General features: G+C 41.8%; 1 protein-coding gene across 1 annotated transcript; it reads left to right on the top strand.

The window, feature by feature from the left end:
* The first annotated feature begins 4,232 nt into the window (after nucleotides 1-4,232).
* Nucleotides 4,233-10,855, top strand: RSPH1 (radial spoke head component 1). The gene is made up of 9 exons (XM_058018373.1): nucleotides 4,233-4,296; nucleotides 4,610-4,723; nucleotides 4,828-4,933; nucleotides 5,942-6,032; nucleotides 6,268-6,403; nucleotides 6,698-6,769; nucleotides 8,230-8,398; nucleotides 8,820-8,915; nucleotides 10,671-10,855. Exons 1-9 carry the CDS (start codon nucleotides 4,240-4,242, stop codon nucleotides 10,691-10,693), a joined length of 864 nt encoding a protein of 287 aa, XP_057874356.1. The 5' UTR covers nucleotides 4,233-4,239; the 3' UTR covers nucleotides 10,694-10,855.
* The last annotated feature ends 1,238 nt before the right edge of the window (nucleotides 10,856-12,093 follow it).

The raw sequence follows: 12,093 nt of genomic DNA on the forward strand, positions 1-12,093 counted from the left end.
CTTCTTCTTGGCCTCCATCTTCTGTGGTGGTGGTGGCACTTTGGGATTGGTTCTTACTAAAAGTGCACTTGTCAATAAGGGTGAAAGGTATTGGGGAAAATAGGTAAATATTGTATACGTAGTTTTGGGTTTAAAGATAAGTGACCCCCCCGGGGGCTCTCAGTGTGCTCATGGCTGGCGTGCTGTGCAAACCTCTGTCAGGCCGAGAGAAAATCTTGTAGATAAAAACTAATAAACACTGAAGACCGAGAAAAAACCTGAAGACTCTTCTCGTCTTTTGGAGCGCGGGCTGTCCAAGGCCACCCCGAGCCTTTCCAGGCCATCAAAAACAGCCGAGAACGGGACAGACACTGGTTGAAACACAGAGGTCAACAAACAGTCCTGTGGTTTTGGATGTTCATTGTGTGTTTTCAGAGCTTGATCAGTGCTGGAGGGAAGTGTTCAGGCTGTTTCACAGGCCCGGCACAGCAGCATTTTCCCTGCAAAATCCCTGAACTGCAAAAGTGTCCCCCTCCTAAGAGAGAATAAAGTCCAAGGAGAAACAAGAACATAACTGGCCTTAAAAGTGCTTTTTGGCCATTTCTCTCTGCAGAAGAACTGAAAAATCAAAAGAGGAGCTTAAAATCAAAGTGAGGACCTGCAAGGCAGGATAAAAGGACACCAGGACTGTCCTCACCCACAGGAGGCACCTTCTGACATCTTCATTCCAGCAGCCTTTACCTTCCCTGTGTTGTTGTTCCTTCCCTTGGTTTTTAAGCACCTCTGGTAGCAATGGCTTTGGGTTTTAGTGCAGCTCTGGCTCTCTGTGGGGCTCCTGTCAAACTCAAGCCAGGAGCTTCCTCAGGGTCACTCAGAGCTGTGGCAGCTTCTGCTGTCCCTGCCAGGGTGCCAGGCAGTGCTGGCAGCTCAGCCAGCAGCAAGGGCAGAGCAGGTGACCAGCACAAATTACCCTCTCGGCACTTGGGACAAATGGAATTTGTATACAAGATCAGCAGGACCTTAGGAGTATTGGTCCTTTGACAGAAAAGGGAAAAGAACAGGAAAATAAGGATGATAGCAGACCTCCTTTAAGCAGTGACATACCTGGAGCTTAACTTTAATCTGACATTGAAATGCATCCAAATTCAACTAGAAGACAAGAAACTACAAAATAAATCCTTCTTGTCATTAATTATATATAAGCTGTAGCTGTCCTCACAAGACAGTTTCTAGGTATAGAAAACTTTAAATTATGCCTCCCTCATTTAAGTAAAATGATCCTGTTGTAAAAATATTTATTCTATCTGTCACTTCTGGGTGCTGAGCAGCTTAAATTCTATACAGAAAGAGTTCTTAGCTGCTTCTCAAGAAAACTGAGCTGCTTCAGACCCTTTTCCTTTTTCAGAGCTCTGAAACAATAAGCAAGAGCAGTTAATGATCATTATTAGTGGTCATCCAGGGGAGTGGCTCTGATGTCTTGTCACTGGTGTCTTGTCACTGCTTCCTGTTTGTGTCACAGCTGTTCCCTGAGCCACGTCACCTTCCAGGGCAAAAGACACGTCTGGTTATTTTTGTCCTCGAGTTTAGCAGGCAGCACCTCCCTATGCATTCCAAACATTAATTCCCTTGTCACCCTGAGCCTCAGTGTCTGCTTAGAATTAATGTGCCATGACAGACCAAGCGAGCACTTTTATAATTAGAGACATTGCCTTATCATAGCTAAAAGAATTTAAGTCAATCTTAGGTGCAAGGGAGAAACAGAGGCATCACCAAGATGTGCCCTCGTGTCAGCTCTGCAGGAGGTGAGCAGAGCAGTGGTTTGCATATTCTGCAATTGCTTATTAACAGTACATTATGCAAATTAGTCTTCCCTAGTCAAATGCTGGCAGTGTGCAGGAAAGAGAAATAAGCATACAGTTTGGAGTCAATAAATGTATAATGCTCTGCCAGCTAACAAAATTTCATTTCAGCATTCTTAACTGCTTCAAAGGCAAAGTGCTCTCAAATGAGTAACTGATGTTAACTCAGAAGCTGGAAGGGTTCCTGTGAACACAGAGGTATTTAGGAACAGTCTCTTCCTTTTTCATCTTTACCCAACTGAAGTAAAAAGAGACTTGCCACAGAAGTGACACTTTATTACTATTCATACATTATTTAAATATTGGCTACTTAGATTCCTGCCTATGGAAGGAAGAAACCCACCTGAATATGGTGTATCTTTGTAGAGTGATGACTCTGTTTTTCTTCTGGTTTGGGTGGTGGAGCTTTTATTTAGGGCATAAGGTGACCTCCACCCATTTTCCAGTCACTTGCCAATCCTGTCTACCTCAGAAGCATCACCTGCTCTGCCCAGTGCCTCTCTATCTCACTGCTTTTCACCCAGCATATCCTTGCCTGGCTCCTCTTGTGAATCCTTGGCCATTAAATCACTGTGCAAAGAGATGGTGAGATGATTTGCCTGACTCCTGTATGAGAGAAAACAAAAAGTGGACTGGTATTTCTGAGCATCAATAAACCCACCCCAAAATGAAAGAATCTAGGTGGAGGAATGGGTTTAAAATCTAAAAATGTTGTTTTCAGGCCGGACCAGCTGAGCTATTGGGAGCTCTCAGAAGGCTGAGGGGGTCTCAGGTCACATCCCAGATGTCACCAGTTTCAACACACACAAGGCACTGGCTGGGAAAAGCTGAGGGGAAGAGGCAGAGGGTTGGAGTGACCTCAGGAGATCACCCAGTCCATTCCTGCCAAGGCAGGGTCACCTGGGTCACCAAGGCAAGGTTGCAGTGACCTCTGGAGATCACCAGTCCATTCCTGCCAAGGTAGGGTCACCCAGAGTGGTGACACAGAGCACATCCAGGTGGCTCTGGAATGTCCCCAGAGAGGGAAGTCTGTGTCCTCCCTGGGCAGCTGTCCCAGAGCTCTGCCACCGTCCACGTAAAGAAATTCTCCATATTGAGGTGAAACTTCTTGTGTTTTATTTCATGGCTGTTGCTCCTCATCCTGATGATGGGAACTGAACAAAGTCCAGCACTGTTTTAAAAGGAGCCTGGGCAGCAGTGGGGGGAAATGCTGAGAAGATCTTTAATCTGTGAAACAATTAACAGTTGATGGGCAAACTCTGGGTGATGTCCATGTGTTAGAAAAACCAATTAAGAGTTTAGGGTTTGACATGGTTTTTGATCTCAGATCTGGAGGAGGAAGTTAGCAGAGCCTGAGAGGGAAATTTATTGTTGACAACTGAACAGAATTTATAAACCACATTACATAAAGCAGAAATGCCCTATCTGTGAAAAAGATAATACAAAGACTGAAAAACACAGACTAATTAGCATGAGAAGCGAGAAATCAATAACAAATAGAAGACAGAATCCTAATTAATGAAGAAAACTCTGTGAATTATAAGCTAATTAAATTAATCTCTTTGCTGAAATGTATAAATAGATAAGGGTTTTGATGGCTGACATGCATGTTGCAGGGAGCCATCCCTGTGTTCCTTCAACGCTGAATCATGAATGTGAAAAACGCCAATCACTTGTTTCTAAAATTTTTAAATTTTAATAGTAATAAAATGATTATTAAAATGGTAATATAATTAGAGTAATAATAATTTGGACAAATTGAATTAGGACAATGTGAGACAATAGAGACAAAGAGTTGCGGACATCCGGGTACCTTTTTCTGGGCAGCATGAGCCCGAAAAAGAACACACATTAACAGAGGATTAACCCTTAAAAGCAACAGCCTGTTGCATATTCATACACGTCATACATGATGCATAAATTCCATTCAAACACAGGATTGTGTCTGGTCATCCTCAGCTTCTTCCTCTGAATCCTGACAGCGCCTTCGAGGCGGTAAGAAGTTTGGTTCTTCTGATAATGGAGCAATAAATTCTCTTTCTCTGAAAGATTCAGGTGTCCTGTGGCTGCTATCTCGCTGCGAGTCCTTTCTTTAAAAAAAGTATCCTACATAGCACAGTTTCTATTTTAACAGTTTTTATAACTTAAAGCTATATTTACCACAGTACTTAAGAGAATGAATACAGCATTACTTTCTAACACAACACATACAATATTCACTTTAATATTTGCGAAAAGCCAATGATAAAATACATGCATTTTTCTCAGCGAATGCCGCCTTTCCAGCAAGCAGCTCGGAGGGTTTATTTGTATTTCCCGGCGCTCGGGTCGGGGTGCCCGGGCAGGCCCCGCTGAGGGGCCGCGCTCGCTCCGTTGTCACAGCGACGGCGACGCCGCGGCCATGTCGGACCTGGGCTCCGAGGACGCCGAGTCCGGGGAGGCCGAGAAAGACATCGGGGTCCGCGGGGCCCGGGGGGAGCGGGGAAGGGAAGGGGAAAGGGAAAGGGAAATGGAAAAAGAACAGCCCCGCTCAGTGCCCGCCGGGCCGGGCAGCGTTGCCGAGGGCAGCCCCGGGCACGGCTGTGCCACCTCCCGGCTTCTAACGCGGGTCTGGAACAACGCGCCCGCGCTCTGCAGCTCTGTGCCAAGAAGGCTGGGGGTGCCGGGGTCTGGAGCCGGGCTGGAGCAGCTTTCCTCAGACACCTGTGTCCCTCTGATGGGTTGGATTGTGGCGGCCCCAGCCCTTTAACCCTTTCCCTCCCGTTTGGCAGGAGTACGATGGCGATCGCGATGGCGAAGGGCGGCGGCACGGGTTCGGCAAGGCGCGGCTGCCCAACGGTGACACCTACGAGGGGCAGTACGAGCACGGTCTGAGGAGTGGGAATGTAAGGCACCGAGCCTGGCTGCGGCTCTGCTCCTGCAGCTGGGCTCTGTATTGAAACAAGGGCGAGAAATGATGGGTGTTTCATCTGTGCCAAATGTGTTCCAGGGGACATACAGGTTTAAAAACGGTGCTCTCTACACTGGGGACTACCTTCAGAACAAAAAGCATGGCAAAGGTGTCTTTTTTTATCCAGATGGATCGAAATATGCAGGTAAAGCAATGAACACAATTGCAGGGATTTCTGTAGCCAAAAGGACACATTCGACCTCACTCCTCCTCCCTCCACAAATGAAAAGAGTGGAGAATGTTTTAAGTAGATACAAGATATTTTCCAAGATATATTGCTACAAAATATTTTCCTCTTGTTCCCTTTTTAGTAACAGTTCTGAGAAGCTTGGGGTTTATTTGTGGGGATTTATGTTAGGACGTTTATTAGGTTTATCGTTTAAAAAATAGGCTTTTTAATAAAGCCTATTTTTAGGGATTGGGACACCTGAAGTTTGAAGAAGTAAGGAAAGTTAGAATTCCCCTGCTTGCTGGAGAGTACCTGAAACAATCAGAATTTATCAGTTAAGATTCAAAGGACAATATTTCCCCCCTAATTTCAAAGCTAGGAAAGAAAAGACATCCACATTGTGAGGGCTAAAAGCTGAGAGAAAAAAGAGCAGCCCAATCTTGCCTTGCAGGAACATATGCTCTGAGTTGGGTTTTTTTGTTTGTTTGGGTTTTTTAAAATTTATTTTAAGTTGGATTTGAAGAATAATTAAGATAGAAACCATCTAGCATCCCTCTGAATATATGTGCCCCAATACTGACAGGACAACTTCAATAAATTAGTCAAATTAAAGTCGCTCCTCTTTAAATTCATGTGGAAATGTCACATTATCTAATGCAACTGTAATACATTTCCCAATTCAAAGATAGGATTGGGTTGTTATGTGTTCATAATGGTAATAGAGAGTGATAATGAAGGCAGGTAATTATGGGAAAATGGAAAGAGAGGTCAGGCAGCAGCATAAATACATGTGGAGAGGAACAGACTGATGAAAAAAGAGCAAGGGATTCTACTTTAGAGTAAGGAGTGGTGTAAGGAATAGTGAGGAACCCCAGCCGTGCCATAGCTTTCTTTTCTTTCTCTAATACTTGTATGATAATGTTACAAACTGGCCACAGGGAAATAAACCAGTCTCACACTGCTTTTATCCTTTTGTCCTTGAAGGAGACTGGGTGCATGACCAGAGACAGGGCTATGGAGAATATCTGTATGCAAATGGAGACACCTATACTGGAGAATGGGCTAACAACAAGAGGTTTGTTTCCTTCTCACAGGGATGTTTCAGGTCACCCAATGGCATTAAAATGCAAACATTATTTTCAGAGCATGTCTGACTGCAGCAAATGAGGTCCAGGGGTGACCTTGGCAATTTAGTCCAGCTTGAGTAGTTTCAGCTGCTTAATTAATACAGTCTTAATATCTTAATTATAACAACAGCCTAAATTCTTAATATTCCCTGGCATAAAACAAAATTATTATTTTCTCCCTAGGCATGGGCAAGGCACATATGTCTATAAAGAGACAGGATCTAAGTATGTTGGTTGTTGGGTAAATGGAATCCAGAATGGACCAGCTGAACTTATCCACCTAAACCACAGATTTAAGGGCAGGTTTCTCAATGGAAAGGTAAGTGTGCTTTCTATTCTGAACAGTTAGCATGGAATTGCCTTAAAATGACCTATTTCCACTTAAAATAGTAAGCTAGGCTTCTGATCTTTTGTTGTATTTCCTGTACCATTAGTGTAACACGTGAAACTGAATTATTCTATAAACACAATGCCAAGTTTCTTTGCAATGTTGCTTTCCAACTGTAGTGTTACTGACTATTGTATGGAATTTCTAGTAAAGGATATTTTACATTTCTGTGCTTAAAATGGATTAGCTGTTCAGTTCTCCTGATGTTTTTGTGGGTTTATGCAGCCTTTAGGTCGTGGCAAATTCATCTTTGATATTGGATGTGAGCAGCATGGTGAATACATACAACCAGTGCAGGTAAAAGAAACAGTGCAAGAGCACTCAGTAAATCAAATCTGTTGTTGAGGAATATATAAAATGCCTTTCAGACAGTGATGTGAAAGTAGATCATTTGAGTCAAAAAGGGTGGAAACTCATGCATTCCTAGGTGCTAAATGAGGTTTCATTTTGTTTTTTTAATGGTTTCTACTGTGTAAGCTTTGAAAAGTACAAGGTGTGATTTTGTACTGTTTGCAGACATGAATCCTTTCTGCTTAAAAAGAATCAGGACATTTTCAAAACATTTGAAGCTTCAAATCACAGAGGAATATAGAGATATTTGTATACACATTTAGCCTCTATTGCATTTTCTTCTCAACACCAGAAAACAATGAGCAGTATTTTTTGTGTTTCTGAACTGCTTGGTGCTTTGCATACAAATGGTAATTTCCAGCAGGGTCATGTTTGGGAAAAATATCCTATTGTTGTTCTGGTCATGTTGGGAGCTTAATGTCCACAGCTTCTAATAATTGTAGGAAGTGGTTGGGATCAAAGTTTGTTTTCCCTTCTTTATTCATGAATGTTTTGAAACATATCTGTTTGATATGGTGCAAAAATAGCTACAGAAGTAGGAAATACATTTTAATGTAACTGATTTTTAAAAAAATTTCCACAGTTTAGCTTCGAGTTTGCTACCTCTGTTGTCTGACACGTCAGTTCCTGTTACACACTCTGAAAACTGCGATGCAGCAATCATTCTGAAGGATAAAATAATAATCATCAAAATCCTATCAATTGTGATAGAGACTTGCAAAGCTTGGAGACTGTTTTGCTGTTTTTCTGGCTGGAAGCAAGAGATCCTCAAATTAGGTGTCAGATTCATAGGAGTATCCAGAGTAATGTGTGTTTCCTTAGTTCAGCTGGGAATTCTTAGATGAGTTTTTAAAGCAGGGGACAGTGCTGTCACTGAAGTAAGATTAAATTTTGCCCTTTTGCTTTAGTTGAAGTAATGACAGAACAAAGCCCATTAAAAAAAGAGAGAAGAAATTACCTAATAATACAGACAGTGATTCAATTATTGACTACTTCATATTTGTAGGAAAAACATTATTTTTTTAAATTTTAAAAATATTTTCACATTTCAAAGCCATAAGCTCTGCGCACAACCTTCCTCCTTCCTAGGTGTTTTCAAATGTCTTCCTTAGGCAAAGATTGAGGTAGAAACAGCTGGTTTTTCATTCTGTTTCTGTGTGAGACAGACAGTGCAGCATCTACCAGGCAGAGCATCAGGTAGCAATCATCATTAACAGCCAACTGATTTCATCAGGGCTCAAGAACTTGGTAGTTCTTATCCAAGATTTGCAGCTGCTGAAGTTCCTCCACCTGTAAATACTTTCATTGCCATTTTGATTCCAGATAAGGAGGTTTTAGTAGACTAACCCATCATCTTAGTTACTGTCTGTAGGATGAAATCCTGGATTTCATGAATTCTCTTCTAGGAAAAAGAGGAAGAAGATGAGGATGAACCACCTTTACCTCTTGAACCAATATGGAAAGCATCAGAAATTACCAAATTAACACCCTGGTCTCCTGATGATGAGGAGCTGCTAGTCCCCAAGGAAGGTGAAGGTGGAGAAGCTGAAGAGGAGGAAATTCCATCAGCTCTAGGTTTGTTCTGGAAACATCTGGAAACGCCATGTTTTGACTATGGTGACCATTGTTTTAGGGGTTTAATATCAAGTGATGTGAAAAGGTTTTTGTGTTTTGTTTTGTTTTTCCTGTGATTTTCCATGTATTGACTATTTGGAACTTCCAAGTCCATTCATAAACTGCACAATATGTATGTATGTATGTGTTTTATTTCACATAGCATGAGATACAACTGTCTTGGGAAGCCTGTGAGTTATTTGACTCTATATCATGGCTTATTATACAAACTTGGTTATAAAGATAAGATTTTGTGGGATTTCTCATGTGAACAACAACTGCAGCCTTCAGTAGGACTTAGGAGCTATTATATGGAAACAAAGGCTGAATGCAAATTTGTAAAACTGGTTTTCTTTGATATTTCTAATTTCTTACATTTCAGATGCTGAGGAGGGTGGGGATCACCCAGAAGGTGATGCAGGAGAGGAAGGTGAGGAAAAGAGAGAGGAAGAAGTAAATCAAGATCAGGAGGATCAAGGTGAGAAATGGGGCTCGTGTGCTCATTCTTTAATTAGCAGTCAGGGTTTGAAATTGTGGATGTCAATCAGCTGAGGCCATGCTGCTGTTAGGAGACCGTGGGCATCTCTGCCTTTCATAAGGAGGGCAGTCCTCTGGAGAAGTAAACTATGAGAAGTTAAATTCATATGCTGCAATAGAACAAATTAAAAGTGACACTTCTGTGCATATACACTTGACAGCACTTACAGAGCTGAATTTGTAAGAGATTTAATTTCCAAACTGTGGTTTTTTTACCAAAAATGAGACAAAGTATGTCAGATCCTGAGAAGTTCAGGAATTTTCAGCACTTCACTTTTCTCTCATGAATACAACTGTGTATCATTAATTCTCCCAAGTGTAGTTCAAAAGCAGGCAGAACAAATATGAAGAAAGAAATTTTTGGTGTTGTTATACATTCTGGTTTGAATAGTCTTTGTTTGGTTTGTTTCTCCTACAAACCAAGGAGATTTGAAATTCAAGTGCTCAGGTTTTCTTCCAGGCAGTTAAAAAACCTGTTTTAAATACACAGTTACAAGCAGCAACAGGGTTGCATCCATGTTTACTCATATTTAGCTTAAAAGCCTCCAACCAATTGTGTTATTTGTATTTATTCTTAAAATTTGCAAGCTTGCCTATCTGATATGAAAATATCAGATGAATTTATCTATTTGTAATCAGTCAATTTTACAATAAATCCAAGCCAACCACTGTCTTTATGGATTAGAAAATACCTTAAACCATATGAAAATGCCTGGAGGTATACACTAAACATTTAGGTCAGCCCTTGTAGTTTTCAGTTTATTTGCTTTTCATTTTCAGCTCTGAAGGTGCTTTCCAGCTTGAGGGCAGGACAGGCAGCTGGCTGACCTGGTGTGTGGGACTGACATCTTACAGGGTCCCTGGGCTTGGGTCAAATCCATCAGAAATCTCAGCAGGTTATAGCTCTGCTTTGGATTTTACAAAAGTGCATTGAGCCTGGTTTGTCTCAAAGACTCTTGGACTCAAATAACCATTTGGACTGAACTTGATTCTAATAAATTTTCTGGCCCACCACAACAAAGCAGTTCTGGTTTTCCCAGTGGCTTTCCTAGAGTGTTTTTGTGAACAAATGAGCCCAGGTGTCTGTCAGATATGGCACAGAGGCAGATGCCAATGCTTGAAAACACAGCAAAGTGATAGATTCAAAATTCCCTCCAACTCTTTATTTCCAAAATCAAGGAGTTGGATGATTTTCAACATTTTTCAGCATAGGTCTCCATCCACAATTAATGAGGCAACATATTGTTCCCCTTGTCTTTAGGTTTAGCAAGATTAAGTTATAGGAAGAGGGAATGACTTGAAGAAAATATGCGTCCTGTGAAGAGCAGATATAAGAAAATCTGTTTTCTTTGCAGCCTAGTAATCCCTGCTCCTTTACCATCATTCTTTTTCCACACAGAAATTCCTTCTTTTTTTGTTCTGCATTCTTTATGATATCATCTAACCAGGAGGCATTTTTGGCTGTTCAGTTACATGTGGGCTGGCTGGCAGTCGGTGTGGGTGTACTGAGTCTGTGTGCCAGCTGTCAAACAATGTAAACAACTTCAGTTCAACTACTGGCATTGAAAGGCAGTGGGTGAGGAGGACTGAGGTGGACAGCAGAGTTCTAGAGTTATGTTTTAGATTACTGGGATTACTTTCCAGTGTTTTATAATAAAATGCATCTCTATGCCCTGTCTTTCCTTCTACTTCGCAGAAATTACTGATTTTGGAGGATGAACCAGAGGAATCAGAGGATTTGGGTGTAACTAAAGGAAAAGACCCCAAAATTGAAATTTTAAAGTAGATTATTTGGTTTGGTAAGCCTGCAATATTTTTATTTGTAAAAGGTTGTGTTAAGATGTTTTGAATAAACATTTCTAGGTGCTTTGAATAAACATTTCTGTCAGTGTTCTGTCTGTAATGTGTATCTTTGGACCTTTTACTCTCAGATTCTTACAGCAACTTCCTTTATTCCATGTAGCCAGTAACGAGGTGTCAAATCCAGTGTGGAATTATTCTGGATTCATGAAGCCATGAAGCTGTGTCCACACAACTTACTCTTCTACTCCTGGTGGCTGCTGTGTTTCTTGAGCCCTGCCTCTGGGCACAGAGACTTGGGGGTCTTGCTGGTGAAGACAAAGGCAGTACTGGACTTCCCAGCTCTCTCCATTTTTCCTGTCACTAGGGCACAATTCCAGGCCTACGTTTTCCTTGTTGATTTTGCTCTTGTCCTTGCATCTGTAGAAGCTCTTCTTGTTGCCCTAAATCTTCCCTTGCCAGTTGGAACTCCAACTGGATTTTTTTATCCTAACACACTGGTGCAATGTTTTTAAATTCTTCCTCTTTACGCTGGTTTTCCTTCTGCTTTCTGTATACTACTTGTTTAGTTTGGTTTGGTTTGATTTTGAGTTGTATTGCAACTCAGTCCCAAGATCCTTCTTTACCATGTGCCTTCCTTAAGCTGTTTCAAAGGTATTGAAACAGCTGATCAGCACTCTGCCACATCATCATAATGATCATCGGTGATCCACAAGCTCTTACCAAAATGTTGTTCATATACAGAATAGTTTCATGCATTCAAGCAGCTTCTTCACATGGAGAAAAACTCTCCTCCAAATTTTACCTCTCTGTCTTTATTGAGGAGCCCTTCATTCATTGGAGAGCTCTGGTTCTGTGAGCTGTCCCACTTTGTTCCCGTTTTCCCAAGGATGTCACTGTTCTGCATCTGAAGCAGTTCCTAGTTCCTCCTTTTCCCAGTTTTATACACACAGTCTAAGACAGCCTCCCTTTTGAGTTGTTTTATCTTCATGATGGATATCTTGCTACCATCACCCTGCTCCATTTATGTAGCAACCCTGAACTTAATTCCTTAGTGTAAGCAGTTCTTGCCGTCCTCCAAGATACCAAGTTTTTCCTCATCAGATTCTCAAACCTGTTGGAAAACACACTCTTACTTTGTTGCTCAAAGAGGGAGCCATGGTGATTAAAGCCCAAGCAGGAGCACCGTGCTCCTATCGCTGCTGAGGTACAAGAGGTGGCAAAGGCAGCAATTCACCTGCTCTGCTCAGCTTCCCATCCCCTGCAAGCGTGCTGAGGGAGGGCTGGATCCACTGTTTGTGCCATTGGGGAAGCCATGC

This window comes from Melospiza georgiana, chromosome 2 (genome assembly GCF_028018845.1).
Source record: "Melospiza georgiana isolate bMelGeo1 chromosome 2, bMelGeo1.pri, whole genome shotgun sequence".
Lineage (NCBI taxonomy): Eukaryota > Metazoa > Chordata > Aves > Passeriformes > Passerellidae > Melospiza > Melospiza georgiana.